Raw genomic sequence first — 25,207 nt, 5'->3', positions numbered from 1 at the left:
TTTTTGGTTGACTGCAAGATTAATCCTTTATCTACAAGTTTTAACTGTTCTATTATATAATAATGTGGACTACTCTTTTATATAGTTTATACTATATATTTTGGGATGTTACACCTTTTTTTCCGATTTTATTAAAAATTATTAAAATATGTATAGCTTATTATTATATATATATATATATATATATATATATATATATATATATATATATATAATTTTTAATTTTTAATTTTTTCTTTAGTTATAATTTTTTTTAATTATTTAGTTTATTATGAAATCAATTTACATCTCTAATATATTTTGTTATGAGAATTTTTGTATTATGATGTATATAAATTAAATATTTTTTATATCTTATTTTTGAATATTTTTATTTTTTTTAATATTTTTCACATTAGAATATTTAACTCTCGACATAAGTATTCATTAATTTACTAGTTAATGTAAAATAATATTTTTTTTTTCATTTGAAGAATCTATTTTGTTTGCTAAAATAATTTTATTATTTTTCAATAGTTTGACTACTCTGATATTTGAAAAGTTTACTTAGGTCTTTAAGATATTTTTTAATCTTATTATACCCTTAATTATACATTTGTTGTTCTTTGTGTAATTTCATTCAATAGTACATCAAATTGTTTTAAGGCACACATTTGACTTTTTTTTCATATTTTTATTTATTGTTTATTTTTATCCTGTAGAATATTATTTTTATGTCTTTTATATAATTACTTTTAACTCAATATCATAAGTGTTATTCTAGCACTACAATTTTATAAAAGAATTTCATTTACTGTAATATAATAATTTAACGTCATGATTATAAATCTTGTTTATCAACATCCAACTTATATCAAAGTTTCAAAAGCTGAAAAATTTATGTTAAATTTCAATTATGATTTGTTCAATCTTTGTTCTTTGAGTGATTTTATTCAATGTATTATAATTTTTATTCTTGTATTAAGAAAGAGATTTAATTAGAATTTAAAGAATATGGGAATATTTTTAAATTTGATTATTTGTTATCCTTTTGTAATATATTTTAAAAAATTTAACTTTATAAACTTTGTTTCATTAATTTTGCAAATTTAATAAATATTTTGGTTTTATGAAATTTTATTTCGTACTCTAATTTAAAATGTATACTATTATAATTTTTTCTAAGTATTTGATATTAAAGAAATGAGAATTTATCATTTTGATAATACTATATTTTTTTGTAAGAATTTTTTATTATTTTATAAAAAATAACTAAATATTGAAACAATAAGAAAAACAAGTATGGTTGTGGACCTAACGAGTGGGAATCAGACAAAAAAAATTATACCTATTAAATTTAAATATAAAAGATGAATTTGTATTTTAAGAAGGAGTATGACATAGTAAAAATTTTGTCTTCGTATCATCCCTAACCATCTTTTTATGATAGGAATACTGATAAAATATGGATAAGAACGTGTTTTAAATATGTTATAAGAGATAATCAAATTTTTGGACAGATTAGTTTTTTCATTGGGTGCAAATATTTGGTTAATTGGCTTAAAATATTATCGTGTGTGATTTAAGATATGTGATAGTAGTTTCTTTGAAAGTAAAGATAATAGTACTATATTACGTAAAATTGAAAAGTGTATTCTTGAAAGTTTTAGGTAGTGAATTAAATATTGGTACAGTTGTCTGTTGCTTTTAGGTCATCCTTGTAAACATGGGAGTGCTACATTTCTTAAGTACATTAAATGCCAAGGTTTTCTTTAATATTTTATTAAGTTGGATAGTAAATAGGTAGGTTTGATTTTGATTATTTAGCACAGAAAGGGAATTTTAGAGTAAATGTTGGCTGCGGCATAATACTAAAATGATTTTAACGTGGTTGTTGTTATTGTTTGTTTATTATTATTATCATCATCATCGTTATTAGGTTTGGAATTTGGAAGCGGTTTATGTTGTATTATGTACTAACGTATATTACGTGTTACTATGGGTAAATCCGGCCGATTGGATACGATAGTCTATTGGCTCGATCGAACGGTAGCCATGGAGAAAAGAGTTTTGTAGTTGCTCGATTCGACAGCAGTTGAACAGAGTTAAAGTGTAATTAATATTACAATGACTACTGATGAGTGGTTATGGTTTACATTAAAAATTATTAAGAGATAAATTAATTGATCAGATTCTTATAAAGTTTATCAATAGAAGTTTAATTTTGAGGTAAACTCACTTTTAATTTATCATTAAATTACTTGAAGAGAAAAAAGTTTTCAGTTATAAATATCAGAATATCTTCTGCATATCACCCAAACTTATCGGTTATCAAAGTATGAAAAACAACACACATTCCGCAAAGACATGAACAGTACACATATGGTATCTCATCTCAATTCAGGAGAAACAATACGTATATATAATTATAAGACATTTGGAACATTGGAATTATTATAATGTATACTGCATATAAAAGTTAATAGTTTTTTACTTTTAGTTTGGCCATTTTCTTCGATTTATAAGCCACTTTTAAACTTTGTTGATGTGAGTAGACAATCACGAAAATGTTTTTCTAAATTAGATCTTTTTATTATTTAAGTACAATTATTTTTTGTAAAAAACAGAATTCTTATTATTATTATTTTTCTTCTAATTTTACTGCTTAAATTTATTTTGTAGAAACGAATTTTTAATAATATTATTTTCTAGTTTTATAAATTTGTATATTTATTAATAATAAATTACTTTATTAAAAATTTACATTTTTTTCTAAACTGATGTGAATAAATTTAAAAAATATGTTTAATTTCATATTAATAAATTAATTGGGAATAAAAAATTTGAAGAGTGATTATAATAAAAAAGATAACTTAAATATATTGTGCTATAATAATAGAAAAAAATTAATAATAAAATATTGTCATTATGTTATTTTTTGCAAATTAATTTTGATGAATCTATATTTTTTTGGTTAAAATAATTAATTTAATAATTTGTTTTTGTGTAATAAATTAAAAAAATTAAATAATAATATGTTAGACTCATATATATATATATATATATATATATATATATATATATATATATATATATATATATATATATATATATATATATATATATATATATATATATATATATATATATATATATATATATATATTAGTATTTCGGGTTTAGCTTTTTTTTATTTATTTATGAATAAAATTTTGGCTTTGGTTATAGTAGCAATGTTTATTTCGTTCTGTTGCTGCAACGATCTAAATGAGTTGGCAAATTGCAACAACGTTTTTTAAAAAATAATGGTGACTTAGAGGTGGCATTTTAATGTTGTGTTTATTTAATTTTATGTATAGAATGACAATAAGAGGACTTTCTGGTTTTGATTATTAAGTTTTGGGTCGTGATTCATTATAATAAAAATTCTTAAATAATGATGAATTTTAGTGTCAAAATATATTTTAAAACTAATTTAGGAGATAATTTTATAATTAAAAAGTATTTTTTTTTTGCCAAAAATGTTAGTAAAGAGACTATTTTAATTATCAATTTAAAATTTAATTATAATTTTTTATTCATAACATAGATTATTTTAATTATCAATAATTTTAAGTTTATAAATTAATATTTAAGTTTTTACTATAATAACTAATTATTTTTAGTTATTAAAATTGATAATTATTTAAGAATATTTTTTAGTGATTAAATTTGTGAGTGTTGTGGATTAGTTATCGGGTGAAGTAATTTGAATAAAATTATTTTCAGAATGTTAGTGGATTTTTAGAAAGAAAATGATTATTTAACAAAAGGTGGTTAAAGTGTATATGGATACATGGGCCATAATTTTTAATATTGACTTTAAATGATTTTTGGTTGATGTGAACTTTTGGGAATTTGATTAATGTCATTAATTTGATGATTAATCGTTGTATGAAAATAAATAATTTATTGATAAATAATTTTTTTTTAGATACATATAATTTTTGGAAGGTTGAGAATTTGTAAGAAGTTTAGAGTTTTTAAAATTAGTATTGTGAATTGATAAATTGTGAAAATAAGTTTGAGACTGAGGTTTAAAGGATTAAATCTATGTGTAGTAGTTTGACGTAAATAAGAATGTTAGAATTTTTTATTATTGATGTTTAAAGTGAAATTGGTGGTTAAACAAAACAAAATACTTTTTTTTTCATAATTGTGATCCATTTGGCACATATCTAATTTTTCATTTTTTTTATCCTTTTGAATTTTTTTTTACCATTCTCGGTGGTATCAACATGGCACTGTATCGGGATATCTTATCCATTTCTATGAGAAAATATATATTCTTGGAAAATATTTTTAATTGAATTTTTTTTTTCCAATTGAACCAACCCGCTTACTTGACTTCTTATATTTACAGTGATTGTGTATTTACTTTAATGATACTATTTGGATGAAAATTTTGGTAAAATATACACTTTGAGAATATAATTTTTATGGATAAGTAAGTTTTGAGAATGATAATGGCTTAACATAAATTAATTTAATTTTGAGAATAGTCTTACAAGTGAATTGATAAATTAAAGAGTGTTTTTGAAGTGATTTGGATTAGATGGTGTAGTTTAGAGTGTTAATCTTTTGAATATTAGATGTTTTTTTTATTGTTCTTGAATTCATATTATCTTAGTTCTAAGCAATTTTGTTTTGTTCGATGTGTTATCATTGGGTGTAGTGAGTGACTAGTGTTTTTAGATTGTGTTTATGTGTTGTTGTATTTGTACATTAAGTTTAGGAATATTGGGAGTCACCTAAACAATGTTTTATGCGATAAAGTATCTTTTATGAATTATGTATATTTGATAAGTTTTGTTTGACTTTGAAGATACACATTATTTTATGTCACTAGTGTGTGTTGGTTTCTACACGACATCTAGGCAGGTCTCAACTAGTTTGGTATGTGTTAGATATCTGATTGTAGTTGTAGGATGTTTGAAGTCCCACATTGACTAGACATAAGACCAATTTATAATATATATATATATATATATATATATATATATATATATATATATAAATAAGTGGGTGCAAACACTACTTTACAAGCTGATTTTGTGGGGTTGAATTATGTTTAAAGTCTACTTCTTAACATGGTATCAGAGCATGTTAGAGCTTTTCACCCGCTATCGGACTACCCATTAATGTCTAGCTTCACGCTCAAGATGGATATACCTCGACGCGAGAGAATGTGTTGGAAGTCTTACATCAACTAGATATAAGGCCAATTTATAATATATAAGTGGGAGCAAACTTCACCTTACAAGCCATTTTTGTGGGGTTGAGTTAGGCTTAAAGCCCACTTCTTAACATAGTATGCAAGTTCAAAGTAAATTTTATATGCTCCCCTCTTTAGGGGTTAGATTTAATTCTAGGGATGGAGTAGGTAACTACCAAATACGTCCTTATAGACGATTGATCTTAGTATAACGAATTTTGAAATATGTAATATATAAGTGGGTGCAAACCTCACCTTACAAGCCAGTTTTGTGGGGTTGAGTTAGGCTTAAAGTCCACTTCTTAACATAGGATGATAGTTCAAAGTAAATTTTATAAGCTTCCCTCTTTAGGGGTTAGATTTAATTCTAGGGATGGAATAGCTAACTATCAAATATGCCCTTATAGATGATTGATCTTAGTATAACGAATTTTGAAATATGTAAAAGAGGATCTAAGGAGTACATTATGGACATTTTAGTAGTACAGAAATATACAAATGTATTTCCATATGAAGTACTAGAATTATCACCAAATAGGAAAATGAGATAAAACATACTAAGTAGCTTAGAGAGAAAAACATTCATACCGTGAAAGTACTTTAGGATAAAAGAACACAAGGCATTACTTCAAAGTTGGAGGAAGACATGTAAAAGTCATACCTATATCTATATAACTTTTCTAATGGGTACAAATTTTAAAAACACAAATTTTGTAGGTAGGAAAGAATGTAAGACCCACAAATAATATTTTTAAATTGGTAAAATAAATTAAATGGATGAAAATTTCTTTTTAAATTATTATGTTGATAATACAACAAAAAAATATGGTAACTTAGTTTGTTAGAATTTATTAGTATGATATATGTTCACTAAATCTTTATGAATTATATTAGTAACAAGTTTGATATATACTATTTGTATGTACTAGTTTGAGAGAGTATTAGATATATTATCTTTATTTTATTTTTATTTTTTTATCTTTAAATAGTTTATTATTATTTTTTATTTATATTTTAAACTTAGTCTATATTTCTTTTATTATAAATAAAATACCATATCTATATTTCTTTTATTATAAATAAAAGACCATGTATTTAAGATTTAAGACATGAAAGATTAATCACATAGATTTTCAACGAGTAAGAAAGGTTCAATTCTCACCTAACATTCCTTTTTAGCTATTATTTTGATATGGAATAAGAGTTAATGTGTAATATTATATATATATATATATATATATATATATATATATATTATTATTAAAATAATTGGTGTTGTCCTTGTTTTAAAGGGAGAGTGGATGAATCTGGTCACTTGGTGTTTTTTATGGTTTACGTTTCGTTTATAGGAGAAGTAAGAAAATGTTGGGTATGGGTAAAAGAGTGAAAAATGATGTGAATTGGTGGTTGCTAAGATCTTAACTATTTTCTTTTTATATTTTAAAGCTAGTGGCATCAATCATGAAAGTAGTTTGTTTATTTTTTACATAAGTTTCATAACGGTAACGGAATCGAATAAAAAAAGGCAAATTGGTTACGATATGAGAATTAATTATTTCTACAATTTCTTTTTTGTTTGGAGATATCTTGGTGTATATTATTATTTACAAGCATTTGGTTTTCGGGATTATTATTTTATTTTTATTATAAAAGCAGTTAAATTGGTGTTATTTTAAATATATATATATATATATATATATATATATATATATATATATATATATGTAAACGCTAAAAAGAGTTTTAGTTTTTTTTTATCATATGCGACTTTAGTTTTATAAATTGATATTATTATATAAAGAGCATTATTTTTTTCACATTTTTTGTTTTCCATTTTTATTCTTCAATAACCATTTAAATTAAATAATTAGTCATAATAAAAAATTATTTTTGAATTTTATATTTTTAATAACATTTAATTTAAATAATTATTTATAATTAAAAGCTATTTATATAAAAAAAATTATACAACTTAATTTTTTTATAACTAGTTTCAATAAAAATAATTATATAATTTAATAAAATTTTGCTTCAGTAAGAAAAAATGACACACATGCACATCTTTCACCAGTATTTATTATAAAGGGAATTGTGGTTTTGTTTAACAATTATAGTTTTGGTTGCGGCAAAAGAAATAAATGGCTTTGAATTTGTGTATAATCCCAAAAATTATAGTATGAAACTGCATGAGACATCACATAATAACAAGATAAAACCGTCCCTGTAGGAAAATTATCTTATAATTATCCTAAAATAAACAGGAAATTTAAAGCTTTACAAAAATTTCTATGCAAGTACGAATCTATGTACAAGACCGAATGGTCTTATACCTATTTAGGTGGATTCTCTGTTTCCAGCGATTGCTCCAGTGAAAAATCCTCTTCATCTGCTCACACTCACAGGGTGATCGTCGCAAGAAAGAATACCGAACGGACAACATAACAAGATAGGAAATAATGGTAAGCTAGTGTAATTTAATTATAAAACACATTTAAATATTTCATACAAGTTCAAACAATACAATACTGAATGCTACTTCATGCCAACACCGAATACAAGCAATAATATGCAAAATGAACATCATAATACATATATAGACTGAACACTATGACTTGACTATCCGAATTGTATGAATATGTAGCTACAATCGTCCTTGCACTTGTGGTAGTGTAACAGCTGACACTAATCAAGCTACTACCCAAGGTTAATCCCATAATACCTACCTCAACACCCTGAGGTGGTAGGACCTCCTTCTATTCTCACAAATGAAATATCTCTCTCTATGTGAGAATGATACTCAAAATTTCAGGATGAACGTCAGCTTAGCATATCCATATTCATACTTTACAATTCAATAATCATCCACGAGATATTCCTCCTTAGAATACTCTTTCATGTCCATATTACACATATCATAACATACTTCAATACCATCATACTTCCTCATCCATAACACATTTAAGTAAAATCAAACCGAACAGTAAAACCAATACCACCCTAGTACAGAACAGAACGATAACGACTACCACTCATAAATATGACCGAACGATCAATTTGAAGAGTAAGGCTCAAACATGAGCCGAATACAGTTTGAGGGTCAAACACTAGAACAACCGAACACTTAGAGCTTAGACCGAATACTAAAAACTTAGGCCGAACACCTAGTGTAAGACTGAGCGGTCTTTCACTATCCACATAACAGGACCGAACGGTCCATACTAGGTAAGGCTGAGGAAATGGCCGAACACTATAAAGGACCAATCACCAGGGAAAGACCAAACACTAATACAAGTCCGAGCACTACCAAGACAAAGTGCCCACCTAAAGCCGAACACTCTGGACTTAGACAGAAAACTCTGTTAGGACCGAACACTCGGTCATTAACAGGTAAGACCCCTATGAGGCCGAACGCAGTTAGGACTGAACATCAATACGAACCAAGTACTAGTGCAAGACCGTTCAGTCATTAACTGAAAACTCCACAGAAACAGAACTCAATTAAGACCGAACACAAGAGAAAGACCACCCACACCTAATACCGAATGATCATGAACTGGTAAGACTCTAAAGAGGCCGAACCCAGTTAATGACCGAGTACTTGAACACGACCGAGCGGTCAACAGCGCATGGTCGAACAGTCAACAGCACATGTTCCAGATTCTGCATAATTCTGCAGAAATATCTGTAGAATTATGAACAACTCCTAACTTTACCAAAACTGAATATTTTTCCCAACTTCTAATTCCCCATACCTAAATCATATACCAATTTACATTATTCCAAGGGTGTCTAAACCTTTATAAACACTTTTAAAAGGGTTTGGTACCAGATTCATGATCCAAAACTGTATAATCATCAACCTAAGGACTCAAATTCAATTCTACTGGTTTTTGGCACGATTTAAGGGTCTTAGAGATTCTAACAAGTCCTAAACAACTCATCTAAGTTCTCCCCAGTGAACAATTTAACACCTAACCCCAATTCCCCACTTTTGCTACTCCACTTCCTCAAACACACTCAAGAACAACACCAGTCACTCAAAGCAGAGTAGTTTAACACGATCACAGGTTATATCATCTCATACAACTATACAATTCACACGATCACTCAATTACATACCCATGCAAACTTCCAAACAGCATTACACAACAGTACAGTTCAACAGCACATCAACCAATTAAATTAACTAGCTTCCCTTACCTCTTAGCCGAACCGAACAACTCAACAACTTCAGAAATTTTGCTCTCAACACCAGAAAATCCTAAGAATACCTATAATTTGCCGATTGATGATAAGAGACCACCCAAAGGACCAAAATAAAGTTAGAAAGAGAAAAGAAAGACTGTTGAACACATGCAAACAGAGATGCTCTTGCATGTGCCAGAATTTGAAGAAACCAACATAAATCAAAGAGAACGAAACTTACCTGCTCTAAACACAAAATTGATCGGTGGAAAGGGAAGCTATAGACACCAGGATTGCTTAGGTACAACCATAATGTTGAAAAGATGAACTGAGATGAAGAAATTCTAGAGAAAAGGAGGAGAAAGAAGAGAGTATAAGTTTTGGACAGAGATAGTTGTATCAGAAAATGAGACAGCTTTTAAATCTTCAATTTATATATTAGTATTATTTTAATATAAATTACTTGGTCCCATTATTTGCATACACTTGTCCACTCCAAAATCTCAGTTCTTACAATTTGCAACATTTTTTTTTAAGTGAAAGGTGAAATTTCTAATGGCAATTTGGGTGAAATTAGAAAAAAAAAAAGCACGTTACAAGGTTTCAGTGAAATTAGAGAATTTCAATTACGGATTAAGGTTAAGAGAATTTAAAAAGATATTGAAGAAGGCAATTGATAGCATAATAATAAGATTGGCAGGATATGGGAAAATTTCTTTATGGTTGGTACGTATAGATACCAAATTAATACTTCTAATTTACTTAAATATTGCTTTTACTAATTGTAGGTGAATTTAGGTGCAGGGGTAGTAATTTGGGATTTCATGAATAAATTAAGAGATATATTACTTCAATTAAAATAGAGATAAAAGGTAGAGTAGTGATAAAACATGGAAAAATACTCTTATGTGTTTTAAAATAGGTTTAATTGCTTCCTTTGTCCCCAGTTTGGTTGAATTGTGTCAAATTCATCCTCACTTTTAAAAAAGTTTCATTGTCGTCCTCACGTGGTATAAAAGTGTCAATTGAATCCAAACATAGAAAAAATTTGTGTCAAAGTAGTCATTTTTCCTATATCTCTGTGTCTTCCTTTCATATGTCACTTCTCTGGAGCTATGAAAAGCCTTAAATTGGATAAGGTAAAATGAATATCTGTACTTGATTGTATGAAAGGAAGACACAGAGATATAGGAAAAATGACTACTTTGACACAAATTTTTTCTATGTTTGGATTCAATTGACACTTTTACACCACGTGAGGACGACAATGAAACTTTTACACCACGTGAGGACGACAATGAAACTTTTTTAAAAATAAGGATGAATTTGACACAATTCAACCAAACTGGGGACAAAGGAAGCAATTAAACCTTTAAAATATGTTATAAGAGATAGTGCTTAAAATATGTTATAAAAGATATTGCTCTCAAAATGGACTATTTTACTGTATCCGGTTTAGCCCACCATGAGTTAGTCACTTAATGAACCAACGTAATCCGATTTATTTATTAACGAGTCAAAAAAATTCGAACTCAACTTGACTCACCACGGATTGGTGAGTTAAACGGATTGACTCAGTGTCTCGTTTAATTACAATTTGTTTAAGATTAAAAAAATTATAAACTTTTTGTAATTTAAATCTAAATAAATTATATTTTAAAATGTTGTTAAACTCAAAACAATTCAAAATAATAATAAAAAATACAATACAATCTATATATAATGAAATGGATGATATTTTTTAAAATTTCATAAAATAATAAATTAATAAAATAAAATAAAATGAGTTACTCATAGTAAGTTCAACTCGAATGAATCGCCGTGAGTTATTATCGATAATTCTATAGATAATCAATTTTTTTTTGGACAATTTAGGTTTTGCGGTGGGTGTGCTTGAAATTTCATCATTCGGTAATTTAAGATATGTGATAGTAGTTTCTTTAAACGTAAACCTAATAGTATTATATTGCATAAAATTGGAAAGTGTATTCTTGAAAATTTTAGGTAGTGAATTAAAGTTTGGTACAATTAGATATTATTTTTAGGTCCATATCCTTGGTTTACGTAGTAGTGCCTACATTTCTTAAGTATATTAATTGCTAAGTTTTTTATAATATTTTATTAAGTTGGTTAGAAAATAGGGGATTTGTTGTAAATATTGGCTGCCACATAATGCTAAATGATTTTCATGTTAGTGGGTTGCTGTTGTTTTGTTTTTGTTTTTATTATTATTGTTATTACGTTTGGCACTGGAAACAAATGGTGGAATTGTTTTTATAATATAGTAATATATATCTATATATAGAATTTAGTAATGTATATTATATAATACGTATATATTATTATAAGACATTGAGCATTGGAATTATTATAACTTTTATTGCGTATAAAAGTTAAAAAGTTTTTGAAGTTTAGTTTGGCAGTAAGGAGTTATTTCTTTTTATGTTACAAGAAATGACAACATAGACTTTTGGGATTGGTATTTTAATTATAATATGTTTGGCAGCAAAAGAGATTTGCGGTGTTTATTTATATATATATATATATATATATATATATATATATATATATATATATATATATATATATTAAAAGAGTTTGATTTATTTTAGCATTCCGTTTTATTTTATTACTTTTATAGAAGAAATTTTGGCTTTAGTTAATGTAACATCCCACAAAATATAGTTTAAAACTATACGAAAGAGTCAACATATAATAATATGATAGGACAGTTATCAGATTTACAATAAGAGTTCTAGATAAACTAAAAATGCCAAGCATTTAGAACTTTACAATAACTAATAAAGTCTGGTACGGATTAAAAGAACAAGTCGAACGGTTCCAAAACTACGTTTAAACCGAACGGTGGTACAAGGAAAATTACATACCGAACGGTTATACAAAATGTAATACTAATACTACTGACCGAACGGTCCTACAACTAGACTTCATGAATTTCACCCTCCAGTGCTTCCTCCAGCGAACCCTCGCCCCCTTCTGCTCACATCCACAGGATGATCACTGCAACAGGAAGGATGACCGAACGAACAACATAAACAAGACAGAAGAGTAGGGTAAGATTATGTAATTTAATTAATCATAAAAACCTAACAGATTCACGTATAGCATACAATCATCACACATGCAATTTCAAACAATAACCGACATGAATATACATGCAATGACCGACCATTGACTTGACTTATCCGGATTGTATGAATTATGTAGCTACGACGTTTATGCACCCGGATGATGTAGTAGTTGAGATGCCCTCAACAGCTGTCACCTGAGGTTAGTCCGTTATACCTCGCCCAAGTTAACCTTATGGACTAGGACCTCCTGCCATTCTCACACATGAGTTACTCCTCTCTACGTGAGAATGAGTAATCAAAAAATATCAGGATAAACGCCAGCTAAGCATAACCACATTCATACTTTACAATTCAGTAACCAACCACGAGATATTCCTCCTTGGAATACTCTTTCATATCCATACTATTCAATTCATGTCATACTTTAAATACCATCATATTTAACCATCAATACCGTCAAACCGAACAATAAAATAAGATCCCATCCTTGAACAACACCGAAAGAGATATCATCATACCTATGAACAAGACCGAACGGGAGAACACTTCTTAAGGCTAACATGACCGAACGCTATCACCAGGCTAAACACTTTAGTTGAACCGAATACTTATTGTGAGACTGAACGTTTTCTCGCTACTCAAAGGCTATAACCGGACGGTCTTTACTTAGACAGAACCCGAAGAATTGACTGAATACTATAGAACATCTATAATTAGACATGACCGAATACTAAAAGCTTTTAACCGAAACTTAAGAGCTTAGACCGAACACTACAAGCTTAGGCCGAACACTATTGAATTAGGCCGGAGACTCTAGTTTCAAATACAAGTACATAATTGGGTACTATGACGAGATCGAGTGCTTAGTGCAAGACCGAGTACTACTGAGACCGAGTGCTAGTACAAGACCGAGCACTACTGAGACCGAGTGCTTAGTACAAGACCGAGTGCTTAGTGCAAGACCGAGCACTACTGAGCTTATACAAAAATGAATAAATAGATTCGACCGCATAACTACGAAACAATTATTTACAACTGAGGATAATTATAGTATCTAAGACTTAAGTTATATTGAATACCTAAACTAGGCTGATTACTAAGTAGAAATAGAAAACTATACTTAGACCGAACGCTTATTTTCAAATATACTAATAGAAGATCAATCGATCATTAACTGAAATTCTCCATAGAATGAGAATTCAGTTAAGACCGAACACACCAAGAGAAACCGAACGGTCACGAATGACTCTCGGCGACAATTAATGAATTATAGACAAATACTGCAGAATCATGATCAAGTCCTATTCCTACCCAGTTCACACCATTTATCAATCATCAACACATACAGACGAACATACAATAACATCGATAGTTCATATCAACCAAATAACTAAACAAAACATCATACAAACATACAACGATTCAAAACAAACAATCATAATTAAATTACAAGTTTCCCTTACCTCGAAACCCTGAAAACTTCTATGCTTCCACAGTATTTCCTACACTACAAGTAACTTCTATAACTTCCTACAAACTTCTGATTGGTGAAAATGAACCAATCATAGAACCAAAGATAGAAGATAGATTCAGAGGCGAGTTTGATGAATACATGCAAGCTGAACAGTGCTTGCATGTAACAAAAAATGCATAAATCCTAAAAGGACGAAGGAATTTAACTTACCAACTCCAAAACAACAACTTGATCGATTTAAAAGAGAGAGCTTGACACCAAGAATACTTAGGTGCTGCCTGAGTGATGATCGGAAGAGGAAAAGATAAGAATTTGTAGAGAGAAGGAGAAGAAGTTTAGAGAGAAGGAGGAGAAAACTGAAATTCAAAAACTTTTAGAGAAGAAGGTGCATACAAGAAATAGCTCGAGGTTTTTGAAAAAGTTAATTATATCCTACCGTCAAAATCTACTCGGTCCAATCCGCTGCACCCACCTGGATTCCACTTTCCTGCTGAATTTAATGACTCTGACAGTTAATATTTAAAGTATTTATTTTGTTTTGTTACTACAAAGATCGAAATAAGTGGTGGAATTGAATGGTATAGTGACACACAATGGCTATGTAACATTTAGGTGAGTTGTGAATTATAGTTGTGAATTATAGATGTATATATTTTTGTTTATGAAATTTGTATCTTTTGTTTTATGTTGTTATCTGAGACTGCGATGATCATATTTTTTTTTATAGGAGCACAATATAAAGATGTACAATTATGAGGAGTCGTGATAGGATTCAGTGGAGAGAATCTTAATGAAAAATAGTATAGAATAATGTAATAACTTTTTTTAATGTTTTTTAAACATGGATTTATTATGATGGATTTTATTTAGTTTATAAGCTTGAGAAATAAAAAAAATTTAAATTTCTAGTTTTGTTTAAAATTGTGGCATCATATGTAAATTAAGTAATTTGTTGGTTTTCCTTAAAAAGGAAGAGAGAACATGTTGGACATTGACTAGATGTAAGATAAATTTAGAGTATATGAGTGCAACTTATATAAGTTGATTTTATAGAGTTAAATTAGACTTAAATTCCACTTTTTAATATGATATCAAAGTAATCTAAAACATATTCTAACGAGAGTTGTTGTTTGTTGAATCTATTGTATCATCCATTCTAAGGAGATTTGTTGTTTGTTAAGTCTATCATGTTTTTCACTATCAAACCACTATCAACTCATCCATTAATATTTTTATAATATATAAGTGGATGTAAATTTAACCTTACAAACAGATTTTGAATAGTAAAATTAGACTTAAAATTTACTTAATAAGAAAACACGAAAAACCTAGTGAAGTGTGAAACATCCCAATTTTTGTTTACACTTTTAAAGTTATTTAGTTATAAACAACAAATGCTTTGTTGTAAACCCTATGAAAACATTATTTTTGAAAAGAAAATATTTTTCTTTTTTCATTAAGAATATATATGAGACGAAAGATAATTTTATAATTATATTATTTAGAGTCAATCAGACTAATATATAAATGTTTGTAACTTATTGTGATTTTTATAAACGATGTTAGCACTCATAATATTAATAAATAATAGGGTTAAATATGTTTTTAGTCCCTAAACTATTGATCGTTTCTGGTTTTCGTCCTTCTTTCAAAATAAGGTACAATTTGGTCCTCATTCTTTTCGAAACTTTGGTTTTAGTCCTCGAAAACTAACACCGTTAAAAATGTGCTGACGTGGCTAACGGTAGATTGACACGCTATTTTTTTTTCAAGTGTTTCTCACCACTTCTCCCTCTCTCTCTCTTCCTTCCATCTTCCACCCAGAATATTGTATCTTCATTTCTAGATATTGGGGGACATAGAGAACTAATTTTCTTGATTATAACCTCCAAAATTTTACTGGTTGGAAGAAAGTGTTCATGAACTAAAGCTACTGAGTACAAAAACAATGTAATAAAAGAATTTATATTATGAAAGAATTTACAAAATATGATGGGCCAAACAGCTACTGACATACAATATTTTTATAAAGCTGATATGCTTTAAACTTGCAGAAATAGGAGTGAATATTTAGATATTGCGAGATTTAAAGACCTAGTGTAAGCACCATTTTTATTGTTATATCAATGGTATATTTCACACTCAGAAAGGTATGGAGAATACTTGTTTATTTTACTGTAACGTCAGGCTTATAAATAGCCTTAAAACAGAATTTAACTACTACATAGGAGTTACACACGTAAAACATAAAATGGCACAAAAGTAGGCGAGTCTTAAACAACTAAATAAAAGACTCGTTCTCTCTAATAATGTTGGCACAAGTAATTATTTCAGTTTCTTCTGCCATTGCCAATTCAATAGCTCCTCGGCAGAATCAATTTCTTTCTCTGGAAGATCTCGCTTGGGCTGATTCCTGCCTAGTTAAAGATTCTTCTGATATTTCAGAAACTGATTGGGTCCCTTTGAAAAGTGCTTTATTAGAAATTATTAGTCCCCAATCTAAATTTTAACAGAGAAGACATAGAAATTCCTCCCCACCGTATCAGTTCTGAAAGTATTTCTGTGGAACTTAATCAGCAATCTTCAACTTCTGACGGGAGAGGTTTATCTGAGTCGTCTTCAACGTATAATGTTAACTCATTAAGTATGCTAGTAGAAACAAGCACTGATGAAATTCCAGATGAAGAAACGAGTTCCAACTTGCCATCTTTCAATCCTTTTTTGCCAACTTATAATGAAAATCTGAAGGAGGAGAAAACCATTGATTTTGGGCTTGATCTGGATTCTTCCTCTTATGAGACGGAGCAACTCGCTGACAATATCTTCAAAATTTGGGATTTAGATATTCCATCTGAAGAAGATGGAAGGAAGAGAGAGAAGGGGAGAAAAGGTGAGAAACACTTGAAAAAAAAGTCGTGTGTCAGTCTACCGTTAGCCACGTCAGCACATTTTTAACGGTGTTAGTTTTCGAGGATTAAAACCAAAGTTTCGAAAAGAATGAGGACCAAATTGTACCTTATTTTGAAAGAGGGACGAAAACCAGAAACGACTAATAGTTTAGGGACTAAAAACATATTTAACCCTAAATAATATAAGCGGGTTCAGAAAAAAAAAAAAACCACATAAAATGCATTATTTAAGATAAGATTGGAATGCACTTCCTTCATCGTGGAGATAAATAAATTATGACATAAGATCTTTATCTCTATTTGAAAGTTTAAATTGATATAGAAGTTGTTGTTTTCTGTGGTGAATTTTCCTCCATTATTTTGGTGAATATTAGAAGTTATATATTCTGCAGATAAAAGTCTAAGTTTCTAAGCAAAGGCCGTGTGACAAATAAATGGGTGGAAGTATCAACGTCAGTGAAGATTTTGTTCTTCTAACAGTACACATGAAGAAAGATGTTTTATTATTAGGGGTTAGGAACATATTCTATGTTCTCAGTAGAATCATTGTGGGTTAAAAACACAGTGTGTGCTGCTGCAGATCCATGCATGTGAACCATTCCCCCTGCTCCAGATTATTACACAACCAATGGTGTAGATAATATTTATCAATTCTATTTCATTATTTTCTCTTTCAATACCTTTTAATAAATGAGCTTTTATGTCGGTGTTATACAATTGTTGTTTTTTCTTCATTTCTTAAAATCCAACATATCTTTTAATCTTTGTTGTAGTTGTTCATTACTTACTTATATGTATCACGATGTCAAAGCCATGTATTAAATTAAATAATATTCATTGTTTTATGTAGTTCTATAACATATGATATCTTTTATTCTTTTTTAATTTTTAAAACAAATGTTGATTGTCATTTATTGGAGATCTTACGTGAACTAAAAATATTGTAAAATTATAATATTTAGATGAATATAAAATGTTATATATATATATATATATATATATATATATATATATATATATATATATATATATATATATATATATATGTAAAGTAACAGTTACAAAGGGTTAAAATTATTATTTCTTTTAAATTGCACTAATATTTTCAACAATTCCCATATAATTTTAAAAGTAAATAAATAAAACTTTTATAGACTATTTTATCTTTTAAAAACAGAATATAACAGTATTAGGAATATTGGATGTTTGAAACTTGCACTTAATGCATATATAAATTTTATTCCGATAAAATGTGAAGACTTGGTTGTCTTATACTACATTTAATTGAATTTTAGTAAATAATATACAATATTAATGTTATTTTAAATTCTAATTGGTTTATATTATGATTTTGTACATGTATTTTTTTTAATGAGTATCACTTAAATACTTATTTATGTCTTACAATAAAAATCTCATCATTACAAATATTAAGTAAACTTTTAAAGGGTATCGTTTTCTATTTACAGAGATGACAATGGATCGGGTCAGTTACCCACAAAATGAAAATTTCACCCATAATATGTCTGTTATCTGTACGTATATCCGTTTCATAAAACTCGTGAATATTTTAAAAATTATGGATACCCATAGATAATGGTAATATTAAAAAATATATATTTTATATATTTTTAAAATAAAATTATAAAAAAATATATAAAATTTTAAATAAAATAAAATATAAACTAAAATTTAATTTTAATTAAATTTAATCTAATAAAATATAAATTAATTTTATTTTAAATTAAATATAAATTAAATTTTTTATTTTTATTTTTTGTGGGTAACGGGTACCTGTGGGTCGGGTTGTATAATACTCGCACCAGACACGTTTATAAGCGGATATTAAAATACTCACTACCCGCAACCTACGGGTAGTAAATATCCGCGGGTACCTACTCGTTGCAGATTTTATCTACGGGTATCATTTTTCTCATCCTTAGACTCACACGTATAATAATTGTCATTGAAATTAATAAAGGATACTTTAAAAATATTAACCACAATAATACATATATTTCAACCTAAACCTTATTATTGATATATGTTTCGATCTCAAGTTTGTCAAGAAAGCATTACTAGGGTCAGTTACTGCATTCACGAGGTCTTGTCCATTTTGGAGACGGGATGATTCGTCACAATTTTGTCCTTAAAAGACATCTCGAAAGATGGAAGGATGAGAGAATATTTGAATTTTCTTAGGTCTCGACTCTTAAATGATGTGAAACTATTGGACGTGGTAGGAGAATGACAGTTATTCCCTAATGACGAGCTTAAAGGATCGATGATTCATCTTAAATCCTTGTTATCAACCTCATGGTATAGATCTCACCATTTATCATAGATCCTAAAACTTTCTTATTGACTTGAGCGTCCGATAGTCTTTTGCAGGTGGATCTTCCCTTGCATTCCAACCTTCAAGAAGTACACATCAGAGACTTCAAAGCCGCTCAGATGATAAGACTCAAGAAAAATGTAGAATTTAGAAATAATATTATAATGAGACGTGAGTATGTTTTAGCTAACCTTCATTTTTTCACAATGTGTTGTGTAACTCAGTTGTGGTGATAGCTCTTTGTTGGGCTAAGTGGTCACATGTTCAAGCCTTGGCTAGAGTATAAATTCTATGTTATTTATTTGATTTTTATCTTAATAAGTGTCACACATGTTTTTGTGATGGTTATGATGATGTTGATGCTCATGGTGGTATTCATGATGATGATCATGGTGATGATGATGCTCCTAATGATGTTATTTATGATGATGGTTATGATCGTGGTGGTTACCATGGTGGTGTAATTAGCAAGAGTGCTGATGAATGGATAGACTGATGGTCTATATAAGTGATGTTCGTGATGACATGGAGAATCGAGGAATTGATGATAAAGACGTTGATGTTGTTTAAATGATTAGTAATTAATGCGATAATAATGATAAGGATGAGGTTTGTGTGTTGTTATTATGATATATTTTTGTGATATTCATATATTATATTGTTATTGTTTATTTTAAGATTAACTTACTTCGTACATGTTTGTGTTTGTTGTTTGTCATTTTTGAAAATGATTGTATAATAAAATTATACGTAAGCAAATGATGTTCCAGATATTTTAAAAGGAGCGAGTTGTTTTTGTTTAAACTTTTGGAACGATGTAATCAAATTTATTTTTATTTCCATGGTTATTTTAAATAATTTTCAACTATGTAATTGGACATTGTTTTTGAAACATGATTTAATTTATTTCAGCACATTTTAAATATTAAGCTTTTGAAAAATACATTTCTTTATTATACAAAATTCGATTTTTTTTTCAGTTTAACTACAGCTCGTGAATATCTGAAATTGGGATGTTACATAAATCACACCAACTATCCAAATATCCTCGTTCAAGACCTCGATAGATCTTTTCTCGCATTCCAATTTTCAATTTTCAAAGTACATGTCAAAAACCTCAAAACCACTCTGACTACGTCTGTCCAAAAGACCAAGCTTAAAATCCTTATAAGAACAATACAATTTATAACTTTGAAGTAAGAATGAAAAATATTTATCTAAAAGAGGTGCACAATATCCTCTGTTATTGTCCAATGTGATTGTCATCATTTCCTTTTCTATTTGATATTCACATTTTGGTTTGGTAAATAACTAGACTTGGTGCATCCGATACACATATTTACTGCATGGATGACAGAAGTGTAATAGTAATGAAAACATAAAATAGAACAATGAAAAACTCTGCCCATGGATGATGATGATGATTCAATTTTGCTTTTGTGCTTTCTTAATACTTCAAAAACAAATATAAAAAAGTTGTCTTTCTTGACACAGTAAATTACGAAGCAGTCATCCACAATGATCTTATTCAGTGGCATGCCAAATAAACTCTCACATCTCTACTAAATGGAAGTCACATCATCAAGAGGATAGCACTTCATTTAGTAACGTTTTTTTAAGGCATTATTGGTGTTATTAATGCTTTACCAGCAGAAAAGCAGAAGGCACTTATCAAATCAGATCCATGCAAACAAAGAATTTTAAATGACACGCAGGAAATTTGTCAAAAGTGGATGCTACAAATCAAGAGCAATCTACTACTACTCTGATGGGAGTTGGTAGCAAATATGTACCAAGGCTATACCATAATATTAGCCCTTAATCGGGAAAACAAGTGGAGAGAAAATATTCTCAATTTGAACAAAGTTTTGCATCCACAAGTTTATTAAAGCACCAGACAGCACTTCCTCTCTCTATCTCTCTCTTCTGTTTTCCAATTTTTCTTCATCTTCTGTATGTTCATATTTTACTGTAATGTTTAAACCGCCACTTGGCGTTGAACAGTGCCATGAGAGTACCCTCAGAAAAAGTCTTATAAATAGGCCATTATTAGCCTCTCTTCAGTTGTACACAAAAGCTTCATCTCATTTTATAAGAGGGTCAAGACTTCAACATGGCACTGACCCTTCTTATGGTTGTTGCTGTTCTTGGTACTTCTTTGTTCATTCATTCTTTAGCCCTCTCAGTATTTCTACCTTTTAGCAAAAAATAATGATCTGTTGCCATGTTTCTTGCAGGGAATGTTGCCTCAATGTCTCTTTACGCTGCACCAACGTATGTTGAATTCCACCACTCCTTACTTGTTTCACCTTCTCAGTTTGTTACAATGAAGCATTGGAGTCTCATGATTTTACTTGTGCAGGGTTACCTTCAAAAGGGTCATAAGGAAGAAAAGTACAGAAGAGTTTTCATGCATTCCTTACATCATAGCCCTGATGAACAGTCTCCTATACACTTGGTATGGATTGCCAGTCGTAAGCAACAAGTGGGAAAATTTTCCTCTTGTCACAGTTAATGGAGTTGGGGTTCTCTTTGAACTATCTTACGTTCTCATCTATTTCTGGTATTCTTCACCCAAAGGAAAGGCAAGTTTATTCCTGATCTACCACCTCTTTCAAGACCAAGTTATTTTCTCAGTGTATAAAACATCTTTCTGCTTATTTCAAATTTAAATCAAAGTATTCAACATTTAATCAAAATCAATGACCAAGATAGTATAGATTTGACACCAATAAACTATAAACAAACACATTTAGTTCAATTAAAATATCAGTTTCAATTCAAAAGAATAACTAATGACAACAAATAATTCAGATAAAAACAAATAATGAAATGGGCAACATATGAGAAAAATTACCTCATTCATTTCCTTACAATTGGCATCCAATGTCACCCATTTCTCCCCCCTCATAGAATCCACAGCATGAAGTTTTCATCATATTAATTTTCTTACAGAAACAAAAAGAATGGCCAAACATTAACTCACTCCAATGACAAACTTGCAAAAAATCTTATACGATCAGTGAATATGTGTTCTATAATAAGAAATAACCTGTTGGTTCACATTTATAGCTATTTTGTTTCTGAAACACATGAAATTTTACAGGTGAAGGTGGCCATTCCAGCAGCAGCAGTTCTTACAGTGGTAGGTGTCATTGCCATTGTATCAACTTTTGCCATCTCCGATCATCGTCACCGAAAGCTTCTGGTGGGTAGCGTAAGCTTGGGAGTCTCAATAGCACTGTATGCATCGCCTCTGGTTGTAATGGTGAGCCATGTTTTTCTCAAGAGAAAACAGAGAATAGCAAAACCGAACAGAGTAGATCCATCATAAGAGAAAAAAGAAAAATGCCCTTCAGATGTTTGTTAAATGGTATTAGATAATTTCGTTTTATTCATATTGCAGAAGAAAGTGATAGAAACCAAGAGCGTGGAATTCATGCCTCTGCCTTTGTCTTTGAGCTCCTTGTTGGTCAGTTTACTGTGGATGACTTACGGACTCCTCATTCGTGATATTTTCGTTGCGGTATGTACATACATATCATTGTTTGCAAGTATGAAAAGTTTAGTTAAATTTATTTTATTTTTTATTTTTTTTAAAAATCACATTTTCCATTTTCTTTTTTTAGCTCGTGTTTAATTAATGATATTTCCAAATAGTAACATTGAATAATGGCCGAATTAAAGGAAAACAATATGATCACATTAAATAATAGTCTTTATTTGTCAAGAATAATCTAAAAATTTATATCTAGACGGGATAAAAATAAATATATTAAAATTATTATATAAAAAAATACCCATAAGCTAATTTCATCGAACTTTTGAGCGATATAATCCTTGTGTGGGTTATCTCACGTTTTCCATCACTATTATTTCATTAATTCCAATATAATGTTTTTTACTTTTTTAAATGAAAATTTAAAAAAAAAAACTTAAAGAAGAGTGATTTGTTAAGAGTAATTGTACTATGACACACTTTTAGATTTATTTGACACAAAATATAAAAATAAAATAATCATAAAAATAGAAATTTTTATATTTTTTTAAGAAAAAAAAATATAAAAAATAAATAAAAATAGTATCAAAAGATTTAAGTGTGTGAAATAATATTTTTTCATTGTTAATGTTGAACATGTAACAGGGGCCAAATGTGGTTGGAACTCCCCTGGGCATCCTCCAGCTGGTTCTGCACTGCAAATACGGGAAGAGGAGAGAGAAGGAAGAACCGAACAAGCAAAACGTGCACGAGGAAAAGGTGGACATGGAAATGGGACATCATAAGGACGGGAATGTTCCTAGTAACTGAGATTCGGAGTACTAATATTACCTATCTTTAATTTATGTCTCTTGTTATACTTTTTTTTTCTTTATACTAATTTTGTATCATGTCAATTGATAAGCATATCAATATTAAATGAAATGGGAAACAAACTTGAAAGTTAGAAGATACCGTGATTTCCTGTACAGAGATCGTTTCCTTTTATTTTTTGTTTTCTTTTTTTCATTTTATTGGAGATTTTTGTGATGTCAATTAATAAATATTATATGAGATTAAGGTGGTGGATTGAGGTGAAAAAAATGTTAAAAAAATATAAAATTATAAAATAAAGATGAAGAAAAAGTTACGTTGCATATTTAGTTTTTAGTAGAATAAAAAAATAATTTAATGTTATAGTATATTTTTTCATTAATTTAACTTCTTATCATATTGTGAACGTAAATCTATTGATAGGTGATAAGATCTGAGTAGATTGAAGAACTTTGATATATACTCTTGAGGGTTGGGATGGAGGGGAGATTTACCTGCAAAAAAACTCTTCAACATTCAGGTTAATAAGATAGTTTGGATGTTTGAGTACTCTACAAAATAAGTGCATTTTATTAACAGGTATTTATTAACGGTCTAAGATCCGTTGATGAGTTTAAATTACTGACAAAATTATCGATGGACTTTATTGTTTTATTTATCGACGGATATTCTTGTCGATAATGTATTGGTGATTTAATTTACCAATGGATATGAGGTCGTCAGTAAGTTCTTCGATGAAATAAGTGTTACCAATGAGGAGCATTGGTATCTTGAAGCTACTATGAAATTTTGATGATGATAAAAGCTGAAGAATTGAAGACTCTAAATGCATCTTTGTTAAACGATTTTATAGAAACAAATGTATAGGATAAAATGTAATGATGCAAAAACTCTTAGAAGTTTTCGTATTTAGTGAGTCATTGCACAAATAATCGATTATCAAGAGGAATAATCGATTATCACGAGCCAGTTTAGAAGAGAGTTGCTTGCGCAAATAATCGATTATTACAAAGAATAATCGATTATCACTGTTTCATTTAATTCTGTCCAAGTCTCTGGAATAATCGATTATTGCTCAAGATAATCGATTATCACTTTTTTGAAAACCCCATAACGGACACAAATAATCGATTATCACTTTTGATAATCAATTATCAGTGGCAGTTGGGAGATGTCTTTTCAGTTTTTGACCCTGCACGAAACTAGGCTTATAAATAGAGGTCTTCACAACTCTTAAAAAGAACTTTTCAATTGAGAGTATTAGAGCTTTGTGCCTAAGGGAAGCTCTCTATGAGTGAAAAGGATCTATGCCATTTTGAGAATACAGTTTGTCTGAGGAAGTTCTCAAAGTGATAGAGTGTTCTTGTCTGGTCTTGTGAATAGGAGAAGCTCGCGCTTTGTGTGTCAAAGGTCGGAGCAGTTCTCTTCAAGTTGACAGAGCTGTTGCTTCCGGTTCGTGCGTCGAAGGAAGCTCTTCCGGTTCGTTTGTCGAAGGAAGTTACTTGTTGCACTCTTCTGGTTCGTTTGTCGAAGGAAGGTGTTTTCTTTCTTTGCTCATTTCATTATCTTATAATCTGTACAACTATATTTTTAGTGAAAAAGGTTAATCACTATTTATAGTGATTAACGACTGGACGTAGAATCTTTTGATTCGAACCAAGATAAAA

General features: G+C 29.2%; 1 protein-coding gene and 1 pseudogene across 1 annotated transcript; both read left to right on the top strand.

Annotated features, from left to right (window-relative positions):
* Nucleotides 1-16,293: 16,293 nt before the first annotated feature.
* LOC128197813 (uncharacterized) lies at nt 16,294-19,724 on the top strand (annotated as a pseudogene).
* A 1,370-nt stretch (nt 19,725-21,094) lies between these two features.
* LOC108337612 (bidirectional sugar transporter SWEET3) lies at nt 21,095-23,695 on the top strand. The gene is made up of 6 exons (XM_017574172.2): nt 21,095-21,378; nt 21,466-21,502; nt 21,591-21,813; nt 22,335-22,496; nt 22,635-22,754; nt 23,373-23,695. Exons 1-6 carry the CDS (start codon nt 21,342-21,344, stop codon nt 23,535-23,537), a joined length of 744 nt encoding a protein of 247 aa, XP_017429661.1. The 5' UTR covers nt 21,095-21,341; the 3' UTR covers nt 23,538-23,695.
* The last annotated feature ends 1,512 nt before the right edge of the window (nt 23,696-25,207 follow it).

The sequence above is a fragment of the Vigna angularis genome, chromosome 7 (genome assembly GCF_016808095.1).
Source record: "Vigna angularis cultivar LongXiaoDou No.4 chromosome 7, ASM1680809v1, whole genome shotgun sequence".
Taxonomy (NCBI): Eukaryota; Viridiplantae; Streptophyta; class Magnoliopsida; order Fabales; family Fabaceae; genus Vigna; species Vigna angularis.
This window is presented reverse-complemented; position numbering and strand designations above follow the sequence as displayed.